Here is a 25971-nt window from a genome sequence, read left to right as displayed (position 1 = left end):
AGCAGAATCAAAACCACCAGGAAAATTATGTTTAGAACATAATTCTGAAATCTCGTAGCAGCATTGTAATGGTGTGTTAAATTAAAGGCCCCTGATTTCCTGTAGAGCAGCCACATGGTCCAAAAACTTACAAAACCCACAAAGGATTAACAGGCCTTTCTGAATATTTATGGTAAGGCACAAAAAAGAAAAAAAAAATTAATAGTACAATAAACTTACATTGATGAGAAATGACTAGGGAAAGATTTTTTAAAAAGTAGTTTTTGAGTGTATATGTATTTTAGCCCCCATGGTAGTTTTAATTTAAGTTTAATATAGACTGACTGGTGTTTTTTCAGATAACCGGTTTGTCTTCCTGTCATATCTCTTTGCAGAACCCAGATTCCAAAATGATGCAAATCAACCTGACTGGTTTTTTGAATGGGAAAAATGCTAGGGAGTTCATGGGAGAACTGTGGCCACTGCTATTAAGTGCACAAGAAAACATTGCTGGTATTCCAACTGCATTTCTGGAACTGAAGAAAGAAGAAATAAAACAACGACAGGTGGGATTCTTTTAAATGGAATTGTGGGTGGGTGGTGAGCATGGGGCAGAAGTAGTGGCTGTTCCAGTAGACATTTTGGGATCAGCAGAACTCTGCTGTCTGGGAAAAATGTTCCTGTCCTGAAGCAGATATTTGCTGGTGTTGGACATGCATATTTGATAAGGTCTGTGTGCTGCCTCTGAGTTAAGTGCTGATATTTGGTTGCACAGATAGAGCAGGAGAAACTGGCTTCCATGAAGAAACAAGATGAAGACAAAGAGAAGAGAGATAAGGAAGACAAAGACAACAGAGAGAAAAGAGACAGATCCAGGAGTCCAAGAAGGTAATGAAAATGCACATGCAGCTTATCAGGAACAGAGGGAGGACACGTGGCAGAAAAGAATTAATTGAGCTGTGGAAATACTCCCCTTAGCCATTGTAGCAGGCTGGCCTGACCTACTGCTGAACAGGAACTGCGAGTAAGCCAGAGCAGCTCTGTCAGGGGTGTTGTTTTTAGTGGTTTATCTGTTCCAGGTTTGTTAGTTTCAGTTTTGAGGGAATTGGGTTTTTTTGTTTGACGTCTTAACTTGTGTGTCAGCCAGCAGCAGCAGTGCTGTGCGTGCTCTGAGTGCTGCAGGCAGTGCTGGCTGTCCCTGGTGCAGAGGGCCTGGCCGTGGTGGCTGTCCCCGAGCTCTGAGTGGCCTGGCCGTGCTGTCCCCGAGCTCTGAGTGGGCTGGCTGTGGTGGCTGTCCCCAAGCTCTGAGTGGCCTGGCCGTGGTGTCCCCGAGCTCTGAGTGGCCTGGCCGTGGTGTCCCCGAGCTCTGAGTGGCCTGGCCGTGCTGTCCCTGAGCTCTGAGTGGCCTGGCCGTGCTGTCCCCGAGCTCTGAGTGGCCTGTCTCTCCTCCCCAGACGCAAGTCCCGCTCTCCCTCCCCGCGGCGGCGATCGTCGCCCGTGCGCCGCGAGCGGAAGCGCAGCCACTCCCGCTCCCCCCACCACCGCACCAAGAGCCGCAGTGCCACCCCTGCCCCCGAGAAGAAAGAGGCCACTCCTGAGCCAGAGCCCTCCGTGAAACCAAAGGAGACTGTTGTGCAAGAGGCGACTTCAAACAGGTGAGAGATCTGTGTGTAGAGCCATTATTGCCTGTAAAAAATTGAATTATTATTCTAATGCCTTGCTGGAGCTTGGCTTGGGCAATGCCTTCTCCTCCCCTACAACAGCCAAAGCATTTGTTTTAGGATCTTCAGTGAGGTTTCTTTGTTCTGTGTGGAATTCTAAAGGCAGTGTGCTTTGCTGCCACTCTGATTTCATTGTCCTGGTCATCATTGACACTTGTGACAGTGTCATCTTGACTTTCAGGTGGTTGTCATTGTGTAGCTTCTATGTTACTTATTCTCCTCTTTGAATCATTGTACCACATTCTGACTCTTCACAGTTCTGGAGCAATTTGTCAGAGAATGGGCAGGAGAATGTTTGTTGTAGGGAAATATCTTGGCAGCTTCTGAAATGTTACTCTCAGGCTGTGGTTTGTATATGCTTACAATAAAAATCCTTGTTTTTAACAGTGATGTTCCAAAAGCTCCTAAACCTGAACCACCTGTACCAGAGACTAAGGAAACTTCACCAGAACGTAATTCAAAGAAGGAGAGAGAGAAGGAGAAGGAGAAGACTCGTCAGAGATCCCCAAGTCGATCCAAGTCCAGGTCAAGATCCCGATCCCGTTCTCCATCTCATTCTCGACCCAGAAGGCGCCATAGATCACGGTCAAGGTAGGGCTTCACGTGCTGATTATGAAGCTTGAGAATATTTTCTGCTGAAAGTGCCACTTAATGTTCTTAGTTAGTGATATTTTTAGAGGTGTTGAGCTGTGGATGTTTTGGGCCAAATGAGAAGGATGCATTTGGTGGATAAATGTGTTTGGGAGTGTTTTGTTTGTATTGATTTATGAGAAGATGCTCACGGTGACCAGCACTGACCAGGGAAGGAGTTGGGCTCCTTAATATTGATGATGGGAATTGTGTAGCCTTTCTTTAGGATGTGGGTTTGATGCTATAAAAATGTTGTCAAATACTTTCTTTACTTCCTTCTTTTATTATTCTACTACTTAATAGAGTGATGTTGTTAAACTTCAAAGCCCTGATTGTGTCTGTACATTTGCCATCCTCACCTAAATACAGCCTTAATACGATGCACTTGGAGGAAAGCAACTCTGCACTCAGTGCCCCGAGGATAAATTTCCTCAACTATAGAAGTTAGATAGTTGCTTTTCATTGGAATTTCTGATTGTGACAGGTCTTACTCCCCTAGAAGGCGACCCAGCCCGCGGCGCCGGCCGTCCCCGCGCAGGAGGAGCCCGCCCCGCAGGATGCCTCCCCCACCCAGGCACAGGAGGAGCAGATCCCCCGTGAGGCGGTAAGAGCCCTGCTTTTTGAGACAGCTGGAAGTGCTGAACCTGCAGAGTTCAAGGGAACTGTAACTGTGTTAGCAAAATCCCCTCGTTCCTCTCACCTTGGCACTGGCAGGTGTGCGGTTAGAGCGATGGAAAAACTGCGGTGTCACATTTCCTCAGAGTGTTGTGGGGGAATGCTGTTGCAGACGTGAAATGATTTCTTCTCAGTTAGGGTAGGGATGAGAATTGCACCTTTTTGAAAAGTGGCACTTTCAGATCTATTTTTTCTTTTTTGCTTCTTCACATGGCTCTGGGTAGCTCCCAGCACAGGCTGACGTGATGTTCCTTAGGGTTTTTTTTGCTTAAGTTTTTGTACTTTTCTTTCCTGACTGGGGGGAAAAAAATACGAGAATAAGCTGGGAATTATACTCGTTGGGAATTTTTAATTATGACTTGTATTTCTATCACATAAAATTAAATTTGGACTTGAAGTATGTTTCTTCTTCATATTCTTTTACTTAAGATTCTTCAAGATTTGCCCTTTGGCGTTGAAAATCACATTTTTCACAGCGCAAGACTTGCTCTAGAGGCAAAGCTCTTAGCTGCCTTGCAAAGTAAATGATATGGTTTTGACAGTGTCAAAATAGACATTTGTCTTCATGGAGAGAGAACAGATTCTGATCCTTTTCATAGGAAGAGAATCAAAGTGATGCTTCTTGTGTACAGCAGTTGTTTTTGAGGAAGGAACACTTCTCTTCCTTTCTGTGACAAGGTGATGACTGTTTCCTGAGTTTGTCAATATGTTCATTTCACACAGTTACTGGGAAAACTGTGAAAAGTATCAAACATGTATGTTGCAAGATGTACAAGAGCTCCCTTTCAGCAAATGTTTATCTCACTCAAGGTAGGGTTTCTTTTTTCCAGGTTCTCAGGAATTCTGCAGCCAAAGGTGGATTCTGCAGGTACACAATTGCAACAGAACTTGCCACAAATTTTGCCGCAGAATTCTGAGGCCCTACCTTTTAAATTTGCAAAGTAAAGATGAAAAACTAAAACATAAGGATGGATAGATTGATTCTGAATTGTTAAGTTGTTGTCTGAAAGTTTCACCTCCTGGTGTAAAACATTTTAGTGTCCTTGCACACTAAGCTCTTACCCAGATCTGCTCTGGAGATCATTAAGTCACACTTGCTAACACAGACAATTCTGTTAACCACCCGGAAGTTAGAGAGCCCAACCAAAACTAATTGTTTCCAGGGGCAAAGCTTAGCTGTAGCCTGTAGATTGACAGAAAGCCAGTGAAGGTGACACTAACAATTTTTAGCTCATGATTGTAGTTAAGAATAACTGTGAAAGATTGGTCGTTATCCTCCTCTTCTCCAAACCGAGTGTTGCAGGCAGTCCACCATGTTTGGGAAGTGCTGTTGTCTGTGGCTCAGTGTCTGTGCTTGCAAACAACTGCAGTTCTTTGTTCTTTGTGCTGACATGTTCCCCGCTGTGGCCGGCCGGGACCTGACGTGGCCTTTGATTTGCAGGAGAAGACGCTCCTCGGCCTCGCTGTCCGGCAGCAGCTCCTCCTCATCCTCATCGCGCTCCCGCTCTCCGCCAAAGAAGCCTCCCAAGAGACCCGTGTCCAGCCCCCCCCGGAAAACACGCCGGCTGTCCCCCTCGGCCAGCCCCCCCCGGCGCCGCCACCGGCCCTCGCCCCCCGCCAGCCCCCCGCCCAAGCCCCGCCGCTCGCCCACCCCCCAGCAGTCCAACCGCGCCCGCAAGAGCCGCGGCTCCGTCTCACCCAGCAGGGCTTCAGGTGAGGGACACTGTCTTGCCTTGGGTTCCCTTTGGGGCTTCTGTTCCCTCAGGGAAGCACGTGTGCCTGTTGGAGGGGCAGAAGAGAGTGGGGGAACGGTGTGAATTGCAGCTGAGCTGTTTCGTTTTGTCTTGTAGCACCCAAACATAAGAGTACTGAGAAAAGAGAGTCTCCTTCGCCAGCACCCAAGCCCAGGAAAGCAGAACTGTCGGAATCAGGTACGGCTCTGGCTTCTCAGCTCTGCTACTGGGTGTGTGAGGTTTTTAGTCAAAAATACTTGGCAGTGAAGTGTTGAGCCCTCCAGGAAGTCTGGCATGGAAAGCAAGAGTTTTCAGAACTCTAAAGATGATCGCTACTACTGCCTCGTTCTATCCAAGATTGCTTGGAATAAAAGCTCAGCCAAGGTGTATTCCAGCCTTGTGCTGTCCTGAGATTTGAACGAGGCAAAACCCCATACCTGATGGTCTGCTGTCCATAACTTTGCTTCTGCCTGCATAAGGCAAATCTGTATCCTTGGTTTAATTGCCCTGTCCTTATGTGTCCTTTCAGAAGAAGACAAAGGAGGCAAAATGGCTGCAGCAGATTCTGTCCAACAGAGGCGCCAGTACAGGAGGCAAAATCAACAGTCTTCATCTGGTATGGAGCACAGAAATTCCCTAAAACTGGGTTGTAGTTTGCTTTTGCAGGAAGTAGTTAAGTTCAAATACAGATTAAAACTATTTGCTCTGTGCTCTGCAGTGCTATTGTAAACTTAATTACAGATTTGCCACTCATAATGAGGTCACTTTAATTGTTGTTCAGGAAGAATAAAAGTATGACTTCTAAAGGTCATTACATCTTTTGTTAATGGGCTTGCATCTTTAAAATTGCGCTTCCAAACTCTGAACATCACGCACAAATACTGTGTGCTGTGGATTGCATCATCTGCCCTTACTTTGGACTCTTCTGTGCTTGAGATCAGTAAATTCACCTGGGTATTTTTGTCCATGTAGTTTCAAAAAGCAGCTGCAGTCCACCTTTTAAATTATGTGTCTAGCCAGATTTTATGGGGACAGCTAAGTATTTTTACCCAGTAGATTTATTTATCACTTAAGTTCAGCCAACGCCTTTGGTCAATCTGCTTTTACATTTCGGGTTCTCGTTTGGTGGGAGAGGAGGCTGGTTTGAACTGCACCATTTCCCTGGCAGTGACCACTTTCACAAGGATCATTTTCCAGAGAGTGATTCTTTCTACGTTTGCAGATTCTGGTTCTTCATCTTCCTCAGAAGAGGAGAGGCCCAAGAGGTCGAACGTGAAGAACGGCGAGGTGGGCAGGCGCCACCGGCACTCGCACTCGCGCAGCCCCTCGCCCCGCAAGCGCCAGAAGGATTCCTCCCCTCGGTAACTGCTTCAGCTTAGCTCATCCCTTCCTGGTATTTAATGTCTGTCTCTCTGCAACTCTCACCAAATGCACATCAAGTCATGCCCACTCTGCCCAGTCTTCTTTCAAGGTTTCCTCCCCATTACAGTCATTTGGCAAAAATTGCTCTGACCTTTCTTTGATGGTGTTCATTTTTGCCTCAGATCTGTGGCAGATAGATCTGTTTTGTTTTGTTTTGTTTTCCCTCCACTGCTCTCAGGATGCAGATGGAAAAGAGGTGGCAATCACCAGTGATGAAAAGGTTGGTTAGAAATTCATCTCTTAAACAGGCTGTCATTTATTTTGGCATGGATAAACATTTGCCATCTTTTTGTCCTTCAGACTTGCACACTCACGGTGAGGGAAATTCAGACTGATGTGCTCCTTCATGTGTTGGACCTGGAACCATTTCAATGGCAAAAAGAGAAGGAGCAGCATCTGCTCTGTGTCCCTCACTGCTCATCCTTTGTTAATTCACATCAGCCTGTGACATCAATAACTTTGATGTTGTTACATCCCACTGATGCCTGAAAACAGCAGAGCACTTGTGTTCCTCAGGGGCTCCTTGCTCCAGATACCCAATTTTGGGTGAGCAGTGTTGGGTTCCTGCTGCCACTGACTCAAAACCCTCCTGCACACTTGCCACGAGCAATTAAGATTCTTGATCTTCTGGGTCAGAGATGATTGGAGTTTTCAAAACTCTCTTTCCTCAGTTCATGAGATATTTGGAACTACTGGAAGTAGACAATAGTAAAACAGCAGGGACTTTTTTGTGACACTTTTTGCTCTGTGTTGATCTAGAAATACAGAAAGGTGGGGGAAGCTTGATGGGTTTATTAATTGGATGTAATGACCCTTGAGCAGGCTGTAATTAAGCCTTAGCTAGCAGATACTCACAGCACACATCATGATGTAGGAGATAAGGATGACACCCTCACCAGTGGAGACCTTCCTAATTATGGATCCTGTCAAACATTTCTATGGAAAACAGGTTGGGATTCAAAGGCTTTGATCTTGTTTTGCAACACACTGAATTCACGTACTGCCTGTTGCATAAATACATGTTTAATTAGGACAGTTGGTACATTTGAAGGCTGGGGGTTTTTTGGATCATAAAAGAGCATTGCATTTTGGAGCAAACTCTTATCTGTAAAAGTGTGTTTCATTGCCTTGGAGAACAATACCCAGCATATTTGAAATCAGATCTCACTTAATGTAAATGAGTTGCTTTGCTTTTTAATTGCTCTCAATTTTCCCTTATCCAGTCATTTTATCTTAATTGCTTTTTTAAAAAAAAGTAATATTTCACTTTGCCAATATTCCTTTCCTTTAAAATTCTATGCAATAACGTGTTGGATTAAAATTCCTCCTTCCAGAAGTCTGTTGTAAACCCTGCAGAGCAGAAAATGGCTCATTTGGTGAACAGTTTTAATCCAGAGAGCTGCAAACAGCCACTCTGTTTTTTTTTTCAATGCACTTTAAAAAATAAATAATTTTGGATTTCAGATGGAGCACAGTTTCACACTGTGAAGAAAATTAACTCCACCCAAGGCAAAACCAGCATGTGATCCATTGCTTATTCCAACCATTTGGTCTTTCTCTGGCTACAGGGTAGTGATGGATCAGGTTGTGCAGATGTGGAATTGTGTCCTGGCTGATGTGGTGTGCTCAGGGTCACAGTCAGGTGTGCTCAGGGTCACAGTCAGACACCTGTGGTGGGCTCAGGGTCACAGTCAGGTGTGCTCAGGGTCACAGTCAGACGCTCACCGTCTCACCCTCTTCAGAACGATTTAAGCGCATTTCCTTCCATCAGCACTCCCAGTAGAATTCCATTTTAAGGTGCATGAAGGAGCAGATTTCGTGTAGTGGAAGCAGAGCACAAGGCAGCTGGTGGCTCAGCTGGCAGTTTGCTGATCACTCCCTGTTTTCTGCAGCAGGAGGAGGAGGAGCCCCTCGCCGCCCCCCGCGCGCCGGCGCCGCTCCCCTTCCCCGGCGCCCCCGCCCCGGCGCCGCCGCTCCCCGTCCCCGCCTCGCCGAAGGTACCACCCCGGGCACCCCCTGCCTGCTCTGGCCTTGGGGACTCCTCTGGGCATGGGGAAAGGGCCCTGCTCCCAGTTCCTTCACTGGGAAGCTGAGGGGGGGGCTGTGTTGTGCTGGTGGGGTTGGGTGTGGTGGGTGCGTGGCCTGGAGGTTGTTGGGTTGCTGCTGCAAGTTCTGAATTGGAGTCACAGAACCATGGGATTGTTTGGGTTGGGAGGGACCTTAAAGATCATCCAGTCCCACCCCTGCCATGGGCAGGGACACCTTCCACTAGCCCAGGTTGCTCCAAATTTTTTCCATCCTGGCCATTTTGTCCCATCCCTGTCCATCATTCCAGGGATGGGACAACCTTTCTGGATAACAGCTAAAGAGTTTTATTTTAAACTCTTACAACTTCTAAAGAGTTCTAATTTAAATTCTGAGTAGTTTAAAGAACTCTAGAGTCCTTTTTGCCCTCTTTGGCTGCACTGCAGGGCAATGCTGACTGGTGGCCTGGGTGGCCCCTGAACCTTTGTTCTCTTTGCAGGTCTCCATCACCACCCCCGCGCAGACGTTCTCCTTCTCCACGGAGATACTCCCCCCCGATCCAGAGGCGATATTCCCCATCTCCCCCTCCCAAGAGAAGAACAGCTTCTCCTCCTCCTCCTCCCAAAAGAAGGGCCTCCCCTTCCCCCCAGTCCAAGCGCAGAGTCTCCCACTCCCCACCACCAAAACAGAGGAGCTCCCCTAGTGCTAAACGGCGCTCCCCTTCCGTATCTTCCAAGCACAGGAAGGGGTCTCCTCCCAGCAGATCCAACAGGGAAACACGTTCTCCACCACAAAACAAAAGGCATTCACCTTCACCACGGCCTCGAGCTTCCCACCCCTCCTCCAGCCCTCCTCCGCCGCGCCGGGGAGCGTCGGCGTCGCCGCAGAGGAGGCAGTCACCCTCACCCAGCACCAGGCCCATCAGGAGGGTGTCCAGAACGCCAGAACCCAAGAAAACAAAGTAAAAAAACCTATCTTGTCTGCTCTGGGTTTGATGAGGGGTTGTTGTTTAGTTGTAATGCTGTGAAAGTAGTTAAGGAATCCCAGAATGGTTTGGGTGGAAGGGACCTTAAAGCCCATTCATTGCCACCCCTGCCATGGCAGTGACACCTCCCACTGTCCCAGGCTGCTCCAAGCCACATCCAACCTGGCCTTGGGCACTGCCAGGGATCCAGGGACAGCCACAGCTGCTCTGGGCACCTGTGCCAGGGCCTGCCCACCCTCACAGGGAGGAGGTTTTTACCAATATCCCATTTAACTCTGCCTCTGGCAGTGGGAAGCCATTCTCCCTTGTGTTGCCTGCATAAAAAGCCCTTCTCCTTTTTATAAGACCCTGGAATGCTGCCATGAGGTCTTCTCAGATCCTTCCCTTTAATTGCTGGCTTTAAAGAAAACTTAACTTTGTCTTTAAACCTAACTATGGAAGGGGACCAACACTTCTCATTAGCTCAGAAATAATTCTGTAAGTGACCATGATAAACTGCTACAATTGTAAATATTGATGTCTTTAGTGAGATGCTGCTTTTCTGAGCAGATTGTGAGAAGTGTGGTGCTGGCTTATGAATTTTTTCAGAAGGCAAATGTAGCTGAATGGAAAGCCTTGCACAATTAAATAGCATTGCTGTTCTCTTGACTTCTAATGTGATTATAACTTAGTTAAACCAGAAAGGCAGCAATCAGTTCTGAGCAGCAGCAGCAGGGTTGTTTAACAGCTTTTCAGGCTGCATTATGGATCCACTCTGCCATTGGATTGTTTTGCCTTTTTTATCACATCAGCCAAGCAATTAATTAATGTTTTTTTTAAATAAATTTAAATCTTCCAATTGCAGCCTGGCCAAGTTAAAGCCCAGGTGTTCATTTGGCTCTGTGTTGATGTTCCCTTGTTCTGTGCCTCACCTCTGACTGTGACTCTGTGTTCCCCAGGGCTTCCACCCCCAGCCCCCGGCGCGTGTCCTCGTCCCGATCTGCGTCAGGCTCACCTGAGACAGCTCCCAAAAAACACCAAGGACCTGCATCTCCTGCCCGCTCTCGCTCTCCTTCTGCAAACTGGTCACCTGCAAAAAAGGCCAAGAGCCCAACTCAGAGCCCATCACCTGCCAGGGTATTTATCTGCTCATAAAGCAGCACTGCTTTGAGTTCCAGGGCAGCCTCTGCTTGGGAAGGCTGAGCTGCTGAGCAGCCCCAGGGTTGTTCACAGAGGGAAACTGCTTGGGGTCATTCTTCATAGTTAAAAACTTGTAAAAACAATTTGTAACATGAAGTTTCCAAGCTTAACATCTCCAAGTGTGGGAGAAAATGGTGTTCTATAGAAAATCAAATTCTGGGGAAGAGTCTGTCCCATTCCATGAGTTTACATGAGTTTTGTGGTCTGTAATTAGTGAGGGGGGTATATTTATGGTCAGTATCTTATATGCAAACTCAGAATATTCCCAGTGGGAAGAGAACAGATTGTTTGGTTCTTCACCTCTTCTTCTGAGGTGCTTCCCAGGGGCTGTTCCATTCTTTGCTAGAGAAATTTGAAGCCTTAGAGATGAGTTGTAACATGTATTGAATTATTTATTACAGAATTCAGATCAAGAAGGTGGTGGCAAGAAGAAGAAGAAAAAGAAGGATAAGAAGCATAAAAAGGATAAAAAGCACAAGAAACACAAAAAGCATAAGAAGGAGAAGGCAGCAGCAGCTGCAGTAGCTGCTGCTGTGGCTCCAGCAGACACCACCTCAGCACAGGGAGACCAGGAAGCAGAGACAGAACCCAAAAAGGTGAGAATTTGGGACTTTGTAAAGGGAGGGCGTGCTTTGTAAAGGTGCTCTGCTGGTGTTCTGACAGCCCTAATTCCAAAGTGAGACTGGGGGTGTGTGATTCCACGTGGGGATTTCAGTGCTGGGAGGGCTGAGCCTGGCCAGGCCCGGGGTGTTTGAAGCAGCTCTTTGTGTTTGTTTGAAGGAGACAGAAAGTGAACCCGAGGACAACCTGGATGACCTCGAAAAGCACCTGCGGGAGAAGGCCCTGAGGTCCATGAGGAAGGCGCAGGTGTCCCCCCCCTCCTAGGCCAACCCTTTGATATAATGTACATTTTATTTGGTTTGTACTCAGAATTCAATTTCAAATTGCTAAATGTGTTTGAGCTTTAGAATATAACATTTGTTGTAATAATTGCTAGGTTGAGGTTCACCATGTACAAAGGGCATGGATTTACATTACAAAAGGTGTCCACAGTGTACTAGTGACATTCTTTCATTGACAGTCAGCATAATTTCATTTAGAGTGAGACTTTTTAGAAGCAGTAGGAATTTGTTTTGGAGGTTTGAAACATGACCGTCAGTTCCCTCGTTTCTTTGAAATCCAGCAGAGCCTTGAGCAGAATTTGTAAGGGGCTCATTTGACTTCTTTTGTATCACTTACATGATGCTACTAACCTTTGTGGTTTGTAGGCTTGCCCAGGAGTAAAACCACTGCAGAATTCAAGGAAGTACATCTCTATTTTAATGCTTTCTACTGTTGCCTGTATAGTCTCCATTAAAGCCGATCAAGAATAGCAATTTAGAGTGGTACATAAATGAAAGCATGTTGTTTACCAGGACACTGTGGGTTTATATTGATGTAACATGTTGATTTGGAACACTGGAATTTCATTTGTATTTTTATGTTCTTTTTTTAAAGGGCAGTTTCCATGATCAGCAGACCCAGAAAAAAAATAATAATTCCTTCAGTTCCATAAATTTTGTTTGTGAGCTGTCGTTGCCCCATTCATAAATCTTGTCTCGTTACGGTTCTTCGGAATGGTCTGAGCAACTTTCAGAGCTGTGTTCTTTGAAAGTTTAGAGGAACCTGAACTTTGGATATTGTCATGTTTTCACTGTTCTTTGTTTTTGTTTTTTTAACTAAAGCTATATAAAGCTTGTGGATTAAACAAAATAAATTTCTAAATTTAAACAGATGTTGGCTATTTTTATCTGGACGTTTACATTTGCTAATCAGCTTTGTTTTGTGCAGGGTTAATGACTGCTCAGAGATGAGAACGTGTTTGATCCACTGTGATGGCTCTGGAAAAATTGGGGCTTTTAACTGACCTGGTGGAGCAGGAAAAGCCCTTTAATTAGTGATGCTCCTGTGGAGTTCTTGCCAAGCAGGAGTCTTACCTGGGCAGTGCTCTGAGAGGATGGAGAAGCTCAAACTCAGTGTTTGCTGTGAAAATTGCTGGTCAGTGCAAGTAAAGAGTTTGAAGGCCCTGCAAGAAATGAACAGCAGGTTTGATTAACTTGGAGAAGGAGCTGTAGTGGTGTGAGAGCTCATCTGAGGAATCCTGGGGGCTCCCTGCCTTTCCATAATCATGGAATCACAGAGTGGGTTGGGTTGGAAGGGACCTTACAAAGCACCCAGTTCCGAGCCCCTTTTAATCACTGGAAACTTGCTGGGTTGTTGCTGTGAAATTCTTGTAAAAACTCCAGCTGTGTCTCTGAAATCAGCTGAGTTCTGAAGCCTGAGGTTCTGGAAGGTGCTTTTGAATTCTTTTTGTGCTGCAGTAGCTGTGATGTACAGTGAAGTGTGCAGCTTGGTGAGTCTTTCCTTGCCCTTGTGCAGGGTCTAACCTGAGGCAGGGCTGCTCCAGGTCCTGCCTGGCAGGGGAGGTGTCAGAGCAGCTCCTTCTGCCCTTCCCTGTGCTGAACCTTTTGTTTCTTCACACAAATGTCATTGTGTGCTCAAGTGCTTGTAAACCTCCTCCGGAGCTGGAATGCTGAGGATCACCTGTTATTAAAACACGTGTGATAAATTCCAAGAAGCTTCTGGACAGAGAACTTTCTCAAAGTCCATCTGGGTGAATTTGGTGCTTGAGGAGCCACAGACCCAAACTCAGGACGTGCTGATCCTCATTCACTTGGGATTTTCCCTGCATGTCCTGCAGGGGTGCAGCTCCCCAGGGTTTAATGCCTCCTCTTTTATCATCCCAATCTTGCTTCTACCTGGGTTTAGTGACCTCTGAGTGCCTTTTAATCTTAGCACTAATAGAAGTTCTTTAAATACATTCAGGGCCTGAGTCACTGCTTATCTTCCCTCACACCTATTTCCATCTCCCGCCTCCAGGGCTGATAAAGGACCTCTGGATGGGCCAGGCCTTCCCTCCACGTTTCCATCTCCCCTGGAGTTTCTATTGTTGCTGCTCCCCCTGCCTCTTTTTTTTCATCTATCCATAAAGAATGGTGTAGGCTTAAAAAGAGCAATTAAATGCAGTGTTTAAAAAGAATATAACTTCTAAATTGTATTTAGCTTAGTATTTTAATTTCTTCCTACTTACCCATTCAAGTAGTAACATTTCATTTAAATATCAATTGGGGTAATGAGCCCTCTCCTGAGCTGTCCCTGCTGTTGCACAGACCCTTTTCAGCACAGAATCTCTGCTGGTCTGGGTTCCATTTGTGTCTCTGCTGTTCCTGACACTGAATTCTCTCCTGATCCTCTGATTGAGCTCTCCTCACCTCTCCTGAGCTGTCCCTGCTGTTGCACAGACAGACCCTTTTCAGCACAGAATCTCTGCTGGGCTGGGTTCCATCTGTGTCTGCTGTTCCTGACACTGAATTCCCTCCTGATCCTCTGATTGAGCTCTCCTCATCCAAACCCAAACTTGTCTGATCCCTTCCCCTCTCCAGCTTCTTGGTTAACCTCTTGTCTCTGTTTTTAAATCCTTGTATCTGTAGTTCAGAAATGACCCTGCAGGTTCCTGATGTGATGAGGCAGGAGCTACCTGGATCTCACTTCTTTTTTATCCTGGATCTGCTCATGCTGAATTTTGGCTTCCTGACCCGGGCCACCCTCATGAAGTGACAGACACAGAGTCTAGGTAAGGGACTTGCTGCAACGATTGCATCCAACTCCACAAAAAGTTTAATTGGGCTGTGTAATTGAAATGGAACTGAGTCCTCAGCAGTGAGTGTGAGGCTGAGGTGAGTCACAGGTCAGTCTCTGTAGCTGCTTCTGAAAAAGATGTGTTTGTTGTGTCAACAGGTGGGACAATGGCAGGTGTGTGTGCAACAGTTGCAAGCTTATAGAAACTCAGGGCTGGATTGTTAAATTTTTCCACTTGTGTGACTTTGGCAGTTTGCCTGGGAGTGCTGCGTGGAGCTTCCTGAGCCCAGGGATTTACCCTGCATTGCCCCAGGACACAGAACTGTTCTGCTGCTGCTCCCTGGGAGCCCAGGGATAAAACCCAGCATGAAGTTCTGTGCTGGGAGCCATCCCAAAACCTCCCTCACCTGACACACATCCATGTCCTGAGCAGTGAGGGCTGCAGGGAGGGCCCTGGGCTTGGAGGAGCAGTTGTGCACTGTGACTTCACTCCTGTTTCCTGCAGCACCAAAATCCAAATCCCTGTGTGTTGGTGTAAAAGCTTTGGGAGGAGCAGCTCAGCAGGGCACAGAGCTGTGTTTTGGTGGAGTTCCATTCCACCTGTTGTGTGTCATAACTGATGATCTGGTACAGGATCATCTCATAAACCTTTGGTTTGTCTGCTTCAAGTCCACTGTGGATGTCAGTGTCTCAAAGCACTGACAATTCAATGGAATTGTGTTTCTCTTAGATCAGGTCTTACTCATAAATTACTATTGGAAGTAATTATATCTCTTCCAGGGCAATAAAAAGATTATTGAATCTCAGCACAATGGGATGGGGAGTTGTGTATTCCCAGAGCAATCAGCAGTTTGACTTTTGACTTTTTTGAGTTTGACTTTTTGCAACAATCCTGAATGAGTTCAAAGAGGCTGGAACTGCTGGAGTCCCTTCAGCTGGGTGTGAAACAAGAGCTGGGGATGTCCTGGAGCAGCCACTCTTATCTGGGCTCCCTCTGGCTCAGGATCAGACAGTCCCTGTGAAGCTCCAGCAGGAACTGGAGTCCTTCCTGCTGTGTGGCACTCGAGGGGTGACAGCTCAGCTGCTCTGAGGCAGGTTCTGGGGGAAAGAAGTGCTTGGCTTTGTTATCACTTGTTCAGTTTAGTTCTGACTTGAGCCAGAGCGTTTCTTTGTGCTGTGAGTGGAGCTCAGGGAGCATCCAACATGGTTAGAGATCTTCTGCTCCACTTGAGATGGTTTGTGTTTTCTGCCTTGGTGGCTGGAGGCACTCAGGTGGTGAATTTTTCATATGTCCCATCCTGAGTGTGGATTAAGCCTTGGGAGGATGGCTGGGAAAAGTGAGGTTGGTTTTAATTGCTCTTAAAGCAGGAGAACAACCAATGTACAGAGGGAGATGATGTTCAGAGGGGTTCTCACTGCAGGTTTGTACCTAAACACCCCCAAGTGGCTTTGGCTCTATCTCACCAGGCTGGGGATGGACTGGAAGCTGTTCCTGAAGGGATGAGAATCACAGTTTGTTGTGCAGCTGGAGAGTTTGGGGTTTTCTTGCCTTTTTTCCCAATCTTTTATTTAAAATCAAGAGCCACAAAGTGCCTCCTCTGGGGTTTGCTGGTGTCTTGTGTAGAGGCTGTGCCTGAGCAGCAAACGGGAGTTGTGTGGCTGCAACCCATCTCCCAGGGAGAGAAAATGCTGCGAAATTCTTCCCTAGCTGGGAGTGTCGGATTTTGTAACGGGAGCCGGCCAGCTCCCGGGGCAGGTGAGTCAGGTCTGCCGGCACTGGGCCGGGGGTGACTCACGGTGACGCGGCCGCTCGTTTGTGCCGTGCTTTGGGGCTGTACCGAGCCTGCTTTGGGGTTTGGATAATCCTAAAAATCAGCGCTGCAGGAGGGAACGTGCTGGCTCCCACACCGGGGCTGGGATCGGTGCCAGGAGTGCAGCTCCCCACGGGTCGGGGTTTGCTGCAGGAGGGAAGACTGAGCCTTCAGTGCAAGGTGTTTTAATCACCAAGTCATTAATTATCTTTAGCGTTCGTGTTGTGGCAGATTCTGTAAGAATCGTGGGTTTTTCCCATTCGGGATCAATCCACTGGGAGTTGTGTGGTGAACACCTCCCAGGGCCAGGTGTGGGACTTGACCTCTGGGCCGGGCCCAGGGGAGGCAGCCCAGCCCGGGATGGGGTCAGGAATCCTTCTGAACTCCCACATCTGCTTCCCCGGGCCGAGGAGCTGAAGGCAGGAGGGATGTGGGTCCGGAGCGTCCTTCCTCCCACACAAAGGCAGGATGTGGCCACCCGGGCAGCTCCCGGAGTCAGCGCTCCCGGGCTTTGTGCACCGAGCCCCGGGCAGGGACCGGCCGGGGCTGCTCCTGCGTGGAGCCGGGGCTGGAGCCGGGGCTGCTCCTGCGTGGAGCCGGGGCTGCTCCTGCGTGGAGCCGGGGCTGCGACCCCTGGAGTCGGGGCTGCTCCTGCGTGGAGCCGGGGCTGGTCCTGCATGGAGCCGGGGCTGTGACACCCGGAGCCGGGGCTGCTCCTGCGTGGAGCCGGGGCTGTGACCCCTGGAGCCAGGGCTGCTCCTGCATGGAGCCGGGGCTGCTCCTGCGTGGAGCCGGGGCTGCGACCCCCAGAGCTCGGGCTGCTCCTGCATGGAGCCAGGGCTATGACCCCTTGAGCTGGAGCTGCGACCCCTGGAGCCGGGGCTGGTCCTGCATGGAGCTGTTGAATCCCAGGGAGAAGCGGAGAAGGACCTTGTCCAGCAGATCCGGGGAGCTCAGGCTGCTTTTGGACCTTGTGCTGATCCGGGCAGGGGGAGGATGATGCTCCGAAGCCCTGGGAAGTTCAGGATTCTTCTGTTTCACTTGAAAGAAAACTCGGAAAACAGCTGTCCTGGGAAAGCAGCGCTGGGGGGAAGGGAATTGTGGGGAATTGTTCGGTTCCCCCACAGAGGCTTTGTGTTCAGTCCAGGGGCAGAGCTGCAGCTCGTGTAAATTGTTGTGGCTATGAAATAAATGGAATTCTGCTGCCGACGTCAGCTGGGAATGGCCCCTGGAGAGGAGGGTCAGCGTGAGGGGCCGGACTCTCCAGAGCACGTGTGGTGCTTATCAGCTCAGCCAGAGCTTCCTCTGGGTTTGTCCCCAGCCCTGACCTGTGCCCAGACCATGTCCTGCATGTGCACAAAGCTCCCTGGGGTCCAGGCCCTGACCCACACGTGCTGTGGGAGAAGGGAATTGTCTGAGGGGACACAGCCTGGGAAGCTCTCAGGAGGTTTTTTACCTGGGGGGGCTTTTTGTAGTTCCTCGCTCAGGCTTTAAAACTCGAGCTTCAGATGAAACTAAAGCTGATGGGATGGTTATGAGAAATGTGGATCCCTTTTAAGAATAACCCCCCCAGGCTTCCCCTCTCCAGGAGGGAGGAAGCTCCCATTAAAAATTGATGGTCTCCCTGTCAGCTGGATTTTAATTCAGCAAGTGGATTTGACTACTGATGTGAAAAAAATTACCTTTGTCACTGTGCTGATATTTTTTTAATGAGACAGAAATGGTTTGGCACCTTTCCAGCTTATTAAAACCTTTGTGAGTCCACAGGCACCGGCACAAGGGGACGAGAAGGGAAAATTGCATTAAGTGCATGATTGGCAAAACAAAATTGAGCTCTTTTTTATTTATTTATTTTTAATCTATTACAAGCCTGTGAATGAATCTTCTATTATTTATGGGGGAGGATAAAGGGAGCCGTCCCTGTGGCTGCAGGCAGACTCCGCTTTCAGTTCAACTCTTCTTTCCAGACAGGGAAAGTGGACACCTGCTGTTATCCAGGACAGAGATAAGTGAAGGGAGCTGTGTGAAAAGGGAGAAATCCCCATGTTCTGTGGGAGAACAGGGCCCTGGGGATGATTCATCTCCACAGGCGCTGGGTTTGTGTCCGTGGTCTGTGGGTTCCCAGCTCACCACAGGGTGAATTTCTCCACTGGATAAAAGCCTTCCCTCCTCCCAAAGGCATCAGACCCTTTCATCCCCTGCATCCCACCCCGGGGTGTCCATCCTGCACCGGACCAGCTGCAGGAGCTGCTGCAGTCCCGAGGCTTTGCTGCTCAGGGGTCTGGCCCCTCTCCAGCTCCGCTTCCTTCTCCCGCCCCCAGCCCAGCCCGCACGGCCCCGCGTCCATCCAGCCCCTGCTCCCTGCCTTGTGCGGGGTCGGCGCCGAGCTGGGGACGCTGACACACTGTGGGAATCCTCGTGGGATCCCCCTCCTGCCTCAGCGTCCCCTCTGCAGCACGGGCTCAGCATTCCCAGTGACGGAAGGGAGATTCCTGTTGATAAAGAGCTCGATGGAGCTCGTGTGATGAACGCTGTGTGCTGATAACCGAGACTCTCCCGGCAGAGGGGGGCTGCAGAGGGGCCGAGGAGGGGCTGGCCCTGCAGAGGGGCTGAGGAGGGGCTGGCCCTGCAGAGGGGCTGAGGAGAGGCTGGCCCTGCAGAGGGGCCGAGGAGGGGCTGGCCCTGCTGGCACCAACCCCCTGAGGAGGGGGCTGTGCACAGAGGGGTCTCCCCCAGCTGCCAACAGAGGATTTGGGTTTATCCTCTCCAACTGCACATCCCACTATTAATGAGCAGCCAGGGTACCATTTGAATTTTAATGATATCACAGATACAGCGCTGCTAATTGCTCATTTGCTTATCTGGAATGAGTTTTAAATCTGAAAGAAACCTGAATCGTGGAAACCTCTTGTGCAGCTGATCAGGGCAGGGTTAGAGAAGCAGCTGTCTGTGGTTTAACCCCCTCGGTGAAAATTCCTCCCGTTTCCATCCCATTGCCCACCTTGCTGCACTGATCAGCTGGGATTCACGGCTGGGATAAAAGCAAAGGATTTAAAAGGAGAAAATCTCCACAGCCTTGGTACTCAGAGATGCTCTGAGAGCCTGGCTGGGTTTGGACATCCCTGGTTGGGCCGGGGGGCAGAGGGATGGCTCCAGTCCTCAATTATCCCTCCCGGGTTTGTGCCCAAATTTTTGGCTCTAACCAGCTCTTATCGTTGCTCAGAGGAGCCCGAAGAGCCTTACAGCAATCATTACACACACAAACCACTGGGGTAAAGAGGTGATAATTAAAATTGCAAAAGCAAGGACCCGATGATCTGAAATACCAGAATTTCAGCCTGAGCAGGTCGAGCGTGTGCTGCAGATAAGGAGCAGGGAGACAGGAAGATTTGGGAACTCTTTGGTCCTGCCCTGCAGGATTGTTGTTGTTCTCCCCATCTGCAGGGCACAGTGGCTTTGCTGGGGATCACAGCTGCTTTTTGAGTTGGTGACTCAGGAAGTTTGGGTTCAGTTCCCCGTCCTGCTGTGGGTATCTCAGGGATTTGGGATGTCATTCCCTTGGCAGTGCCTCAGGCTGCAAGGTTTGGACAAGGTGGAGGAGTTTCTGTGAGGAGGAGCCTGTGTTTGGAGAGCTGGAGCACTCTACATGCTGCTGCAACGCAAATAATTTTATCACAAAGATTATTTCTAAATCCTGGTAGAACTGCGAGATCTTGGCCTCTTGTCCTGCCCACAATTCCTTTCCTGAGTACTTGGAAAAAAATCTGGCTCCTTCCAGTGTGACTCAGGTAGGAGGAAATAAACCCCACATTCATCATGTCACTGCTTGAGTCAGATCAGCATTTACGCCATCGCTTTGGAGCAGGGTGGCTCTGGGAGAGGTGTTCCCTATGTTCCTTGGGAGGAATGTCATCCCTCCCAGAGGTGGACTTAGCCCAAGGAACCTCCTGGAAAGCTCAGGGGATTTGGGATGCACAGCTTCACCCCACAGGCAGAGCAGAGATGTGAAACTTCAGCTGGTGGCCAGCTGTACAGCCGTGGTTTGGATTTGTGGAGGGGACAGTCCTGCCCTAAACTGGGATGGGTTATCAGGTGCCTGCTGATGGAATCAGAGAATCATGGAGTGGTTTGGGGTGGAAGGCACCCTAAAGATGATCCAGTTCCACCCCTGCCATGGGCTGGGACACCTTCCACCATCCCAGGTTTTGCTCATCCTTGGACACTGCCAGGGATCCAGGGGCAGCCTGTGCCAGGGCTTCCCCACCCTCACAGGGAAGAATTTTTTCCTGATACTCACAGCTTTGGATCAAGCCAGCCTGGAGATAAAGAGGTTTTGTGTTTGACTTGTTTTTTTCTGAACCTTTTTCTCTCTTGGGCTGCACCTCAGAGACAAAATCGAGCATCTTGCTGTCACTGCTGTGCCTGGATTGATCCCTGCAGATCCATGGCAGGGGGGCTGGAATCTGGGAAGGAGCTGCTGCTTCCCCTTTCCCTGCACACAGAGCCAGCACTGCCTCCCCACAGCTCCCCTTCCCTGGTCCCTCAGACCTGCAGCCCATTAAAAACCCACAGCAAACAGAGTTTCTGCACTTCAGTCCACAGTGAGAATCCCAGCTGGGATGTAATGGACAGGGTTCATTAGGGGAGCCCCAGCTACCAGCAGCTTCCAGGCTTTTCAGATGATGGGAATTCAGCAGGAAACCTCGGTGGTGTGTTTGATTGCTGCTGCAGGGGACTGTGGCTGATTTAAGCACTTAATAAACCTCAGCCAGGCAAAGCTGGGGTTGTTATTTTGGGAGAAGCAGGTTGTATAGTACTTTTTTCTTCACCAAATCTCCTTATCAGCCCAGGTGTTTGAATCACCTGGGGACTAACCTTAAAAGAAAACAGACAATACCTGAATTTATTTACTTTCAAGCAACTTGTATACATAGAGGTGGGGAAATACAGATTTTAATCAGGCTCACTAAACTGGTTTTTTTTTTCTCTTTCCCAAATAACTTTTCAAACCAGGAATGCAGTGGATTTGGGGTTTTTATTGAAGGACTCCTTGTGTGTCCAGTGCTGCCATGGGAAGGTTTCCCAGCACTCAGACCCAGCTCCATCTCTCCCTCTTTATCCTTTCCAGGTCTTTTCCTGCAGAAGGAAGAAGCCCAAATCTTTGTTTCCTGATGCTCACAGCAGAGGACAGGCTGATATCTGAATTTGGAAAGTAGGGCAGCAAGAAACCCTGGGCAGAGCACGGCAACAGCCTCCTGCTGAAAGGGGAGAGTCAGGCATTCAATTACTCCTGTGGTATAAGGCAGTTACACACCCACCTGCCTCCCCACAGCTCCCCTTCCCTGGTCCCTCAGACCTGCAGCCCATTAAAAACCCACAGCAAACAGAGTTTCTGCACTTCAGTCCACAGTGAGAATCCCAGCTGGGATGTAATGGACAGGGTTCATTAGGGGAGCCCCAGCTACCAGCAGCTTCCAGGCTTTTCAGATGATGGGAATTCAGCAGGAAACCTCGGTGGTGTGTTTGATTGCTGCTGCAGGGGACTGTGGCTGATTTAAGCACTTAATAAACCTCAGCCAGGCAAAGCTGGGGTTGTTATTTTGGGAGAAGCAGGTTGTATAGTACTTTTTTCTTCACCAAATCTCCTTATCAGCCCAGGTGTTTGAATCACCTGGGGACTAACCTTAAAAGAAAACAGACAGTACCTGAATTTATTTACTTTCAAGCAACTTGTATACATAGAGGTGGGGAAATACAGATTTTAATCAGGCTCACTAAACTAGCTTTTTTTTTCCTCTTTCCCAAATAACTTTTCAATCCAGGAATGCAGTGGATTTGGGGTTTTTATTGAAGGACTCCTTGTGTGTCCAGTGCTGCCATGGGAAGGTTTCCCAGCACTCAGACCCAGCTCCATCTCTCCCTCTTTATCCTTTCCAGGTCTTTTCCTGCAGAAGGAAGAAGCCCAAATCTTTGTTTCCTGATGCTCACAGCAGAGGACAGGCTGATATCTGAATTTGGAAAGTAGGGCAGCAAGAAACCCTGGGCAGAGCACGGCAACAGCCTCCTGCTGAAAGGGGAGAGTCAGGCATTCAATTACTCCTGTGGTGTGTGTGGTCCTGGGAGCCAACTTTCCTTCCCCCCCTCGGATATCACCTCCAAAGGCAGGGAGGTGAGAAGCACTTCAACTTCCCCCGTGTTCCAGAGGAAGAGAGGTGAAGGCTCTGCCTGTGTCAGCATTCCCAAAAAGCTGCCCCTGGTGCCTCGGTGGAGGGGACCCACGGCAGGGGGAAACCTGCAGACAATGCCTGCTTTGTCCCCTCCCTGCTTCTTGGGCGCCCTGAGATGCTGAGTCCAAACATTTAACCACAAAATGCATTAATTACCATCCAGCTCCCCGGGGAAAGGACCATATGCCAGTAACCAGGGGAAACAAAAAAGGAAGAAGCACGGAAAGGCCATTGATTATTAAATTACTCCAAGTGCAATTACTGCCACCGAAAGTTCTTGATGAACCTTTCCTAGAAACGTTGAGTTCTCCAACCTCTGTGCTCGGAGCGGTGCTAACTTGAACCGTGGAGCACAGGAGTGACCCAGAAATTGTGGCATGAGGTCACCTTCCCACATAATGCCACGGGATGTGTCCTGTGCTGCTGTAACTCTGCTCAGCCTGCAGCACAAAGCTGTTTTCTCTGCATTTCTCCCCGGTGGCAGCTGTGAGCTCCAGGGCCGGCTCCACGCGTGTCCTCAGCTGCTCACCGCAGCTAATCCTAAAGTTTGGCAGCCACCCTGGAGGAAAATGAGCCATCCAGGGACAGCTGGTTGGGAATCACAGCAGACTACAAACAGTCTGACACCGGCAGAAGCTGGGTCTCCCCCGCAATCCTTGGAAATCTGGCAAACCAAACCCTGCTCAACGCAGGAGCAATAAAAGAAGAATGAGCCGTAACAAATTCCTCCCTCGCAGGAGGCAGGTGATGGATGGAGCCCAAAACCTCTCCTTGGTGCCTGGATGGGAGGGAGGAACGTGGAGCTCCTGGGATTACTCTGCAGAGGGGCAGCAGCTCAGCAGAGCATCTGTGACACGAGGGCTGCGCCTTGGCGGCTGCGCTTGCGCTGCTGCATCCCAGCCCAGGATCCCGAATTAGCTGTGGAATGGGAATGCTGGTATTTATAACCAGGGTGTGTCAGTCCTGCTTTCCTTTAATAGGTGTCCCTGGGCAGGTTGCTCTCCCAGCTGTGTCCAGCATGGCTTTCAGGAGCTCTAATGAACCCGACAGTCAGGACAGGCTCCTGCTGGCAGCCACAGCCAGCGCGGGATGCTCTCCTTCCCAAACCTCCTCAGCATCTTTCTTCTCACAGCAGTTTCATTATAATTTCAAAAATGGGATGTTCTTACATGTGTCCCACTGAGTGACAACATGACCTGTGTGCTGAGCTCCTCCCATGCCTGAAAAATTCCCTGTGGAAATAAAAACCCATTTTTGAGCCCCAGGGTCAGCGTGGCAGAGAATTCCACCAGAGGAACACGCACAGCCAGGGCAGGAGAGGGCCTGCTTTGATATCTTTAACATCTGATGCCTCCAGTTTCAAAAGCACTTGGAAAGTTTGAGATGGAAAAGCTGCTGCAGAAAGGCCAAAACTGCTGGAGAAGTGAAACAATCCCACGTTGTTTTGCTGCTCTGCCAAATGGGGACGAAGCTCCTGAATGCAGCATAAAATAATATTGAGGGAGTGACCCACTGAGCACACGTGGGGGGCCAGAATTGTTCCCACTCCGTGGCTCAGTGCAAATTTAGCTTTGAGTCACTGAACTTTCCTGACTCACTCCTCACTGCTGTTAAAGGTGGGTAATGCTTATTTCCCTATGGATTCTTAGGAGCACTGGTGATTTATTATGTAAAGCGTGGACAAATTAATTCTAAGTGTTCTAAAAAAGAAATAAATAAATCCAGGATAATACAAACAGCAATTACTGAAGGAGGAAAGAATTGAGAGCTTTCAGACTGAATATTGTTAGATGTTTCATTTGAATGGGGGTTTGGTGAGTGGTAGCTGGAAACCAGGAAAATGTCATCTGAAAGTGAAATAATTGAAAAGATATTAAAGCAGAGCCAGGGCTGGTGCAGCTGGGTATAAATGAAATAAGCTATTAGCTGCTCTGCGAGATACCAGCAGGGGAGAGCTTTTGTTAGAGCAGAAATGCAGCAGTGGTGAGGGAAAAACAGCCCTGGCAGCTCCTTTGTGGGGCTGGCAAACATAAAAAGGCCCCCAGAGCCTCGCAGACCTCAGATTTGTTGCTCTACACCCACTTTTGTGGGCTCCGTGGGAGAGCTGTTTCTTTGTGCTAAACCACTGCCTGTTCTGGAGCAGGTGGGTCTGTGCTGTGGGGAGCCCTGGAAGTACGGCGAGTTCGACAAAACCCTGGGATTTTGAACTTTTTGGTGAAGCAGAGAGGCAGGCTTGGTCCTTGGCTGAGGGGTTCAGCGTTCCTTGTCCTGGAATAAGGACTCAGCTCCTGCCTTTCCCAGCAGGCAGAGGATCCAACTTTCTTTTGCCCCTCGTTAAAGCAGTCCCAGAATCCACATTTGGCCCCAGCTGGTGCAAATTTCTTACTCTGTCATGCAAAAAAATGAATGCAAAGCCTAAGACAGATGCTTGTGGAATCTCTGGAACAGCCCCATTTAAGGGAAATTTCTTCCCTTCTGTTGGAATCCACGTTCCAACAACAACAACGGTGGGACGGTGTCCTTCATGGTACAAGCTGCAATTAATTAACAGGTAATTACCAAGGGAGGTTCCTGGCTAGGGAACTGCACAGCCCTGCATCAGTTCGGTTCCAGTGCCACACCGATTTCCAGCCCAGGCTGTCCCACCCCATGAATCAGCGAGATTCCTTGGACTCTAAACCAAGCAGAGACAGATATTCCACTGGCTCCTGGGGTGCTGGGGCTGTCCAGAAGCTGCAGGAACGGGAATGAAAAGGACTTTGTCACATCAGCGGCCCAGCCCTATCAGCTCCAGAGAGGGGCTCGCAGCAGTTTTTCCTGCTCCAGATGAATTCAAGGGCATTCAAAGCCGATATTTGCGTAAAGACATCAGGTTATGCAGAACCGAGGGCAGCAAACGCCCGGAGAGACAGGAGGATTTGTTATTAGCAGCGAGCGCTCCGTTGGTAACCATTCCATGCGGAGCCATCCCGGGCTGCATTTGGGTACAAATTACAGGGAGGCTCATCCCGGGTCACAGACGGCATTGGAGTCACTCCGTGCCACCTCGGGGGATGCCACAGCCCCGGCCTGCCCTGGGAACGGCTCTGCCGAGACGCTCAGGTGCAGCTGCACTCAGACTATTAAAAATAGTCTGGGCTTCCAAAAGGAAAGCGAGGACTGGGAGCAAGGGCGGGAGGCGCCAGGCGTGAAAGCCGCTCTGCTGTGTGAAGCCGCGCGGGGAAAATGTGATCGTGGCTCTGCTGCTCCGCTGGAAAGGCTGGGAAAAGTGCGGTTTGCTCTCTTTCCGATGTTTCACACAGTTCTCCAGCGCTTTTTTTTGTGTCCGGCTCCTCAGACCCTGACCTTAATAGTGAGGGGAGAATGAGGCTGGAGACTCATCTGCCTCTCGGGATGGATTTTTTCCCCCTGCCAGGAAAGGAGCTGTTCGTGACGCTCTGGTGTGGTGGGTTTATGAGGGGGAAGTTTCTAGATTTTAAGTTTTTCGCTTGAGGGTGAGGCAGACTGAGCCGATGGCGGGGGGACACATACCCCGGGACCGGCAGCTCCCACAGGGCTTGGCCCCGCCAAGGCCGCTCCCAGACGTTGTCACCGAGCATGACATCAGCCGCGGGCGGTGTCTCACGCCCGGGGAGCCCATGTCTGACACGGGGATGTCCCCTCCGCCATGGAGGGACCGCGGGGTCCCCCGTCCCTGAGGGACTCCGCGACCGCCATGGCCGGTGCCGCCCCTCAGAACTGTCCCCTCACGGCGGCCACGCCCCCTCACAGAGGCCACACCCCTCAGCGCTGCCCAGCATTGTCCCCTCAGGGAGGCCACGCCCTCCCTCCGCGATGCCCCCCTCAATTCTTGTCCCGCCCCCTCGCGAGGCCCCGCCCATCCGGCGCGGCCCCGGCGGGCTCCAG

General features: G+C 49.5%; 1 protein-coding gene across 8 annotated transcripts in view; it reads left to right on the top strand.

The window, feature by feature from the left end:
- SRRM1 (serine and arginine repetitive matrix 1) overlaps positions 1-12119 on the top strand; it is a 17474-nt gene extending 5355 nt beyond the window's left edge. For 2 of the 8 annotated variants that reach the window (XM_041417353.1, XM_041417361.1), the window contains 14 exons: positions 375-545; positions 755-867; positions 1434-1634; positions 2088-2291; positions 2815-2934; positions 4447-4718; positions 4856-4936; positions 5268-5354; positions 5961-6099; positions 8053-8157; positions 8685-9146; positions 10109-10286; positions 10751-10945; positions 11130-12119. In XM_041417353.1, the coding sequence (XP_041273287.1) occupies positions 375-545; positions 755-867; positions 1434-1634; positions 2088-2291; positions 2815-2934; positions 4447-4718; positions 4856-4936; positions 5268-5354; positions 5961-6099; positions 8053-8157; positions 8685-9146; positions 10109-10286; positions 10751-10945; positions 11130-11234 (2433 nt within the window). In that variant the 3' untranslated portion in view covers positions 11235-12119. The remainder of the gene's footprint in view (positions 1-374; positions 546-754; positions 868-1433; positions 1635-2087; positions 2292-2814; positions 2935-4446; positions 4719-4855; positions 4937-5267; positions 5355-5960; positions 6100-8052; positions 8158-8684; positions 9147-10108; positions 10287-10750; positions 10946-11129) is intronic. The other 6 variants (XM_041417358.1, XM_041417356.1, XM_041417354.1 and 3 more) reach the window with 6 other exon arrangements.
- The last annotated feature ends 13852 nt before the right edge of the window (positions 12120-25971 follow it).

This window comes from Onychostruthus taczanowskii, unplaced genomic scaffold, assembly GCF_017590055.1.
Source record: "Onychostruthus taczanowskii isolate IOZ18803 unplaced genomic scaffold, ASM1759005v1 scaffold56, whole genome shotgun sequence".
Lineage (NCBI taxonomy): Eukaryota > Metazoa > Chordata > Aves > Passeriformes > Passeridae > Onychostruthus > Onychostruthus taczanowskii.
The sequence above is the reverse complement of the archived record's forward strand: the minus strand, read 5'-3'. Positions and strand labels throughout refer to the sequence as shown.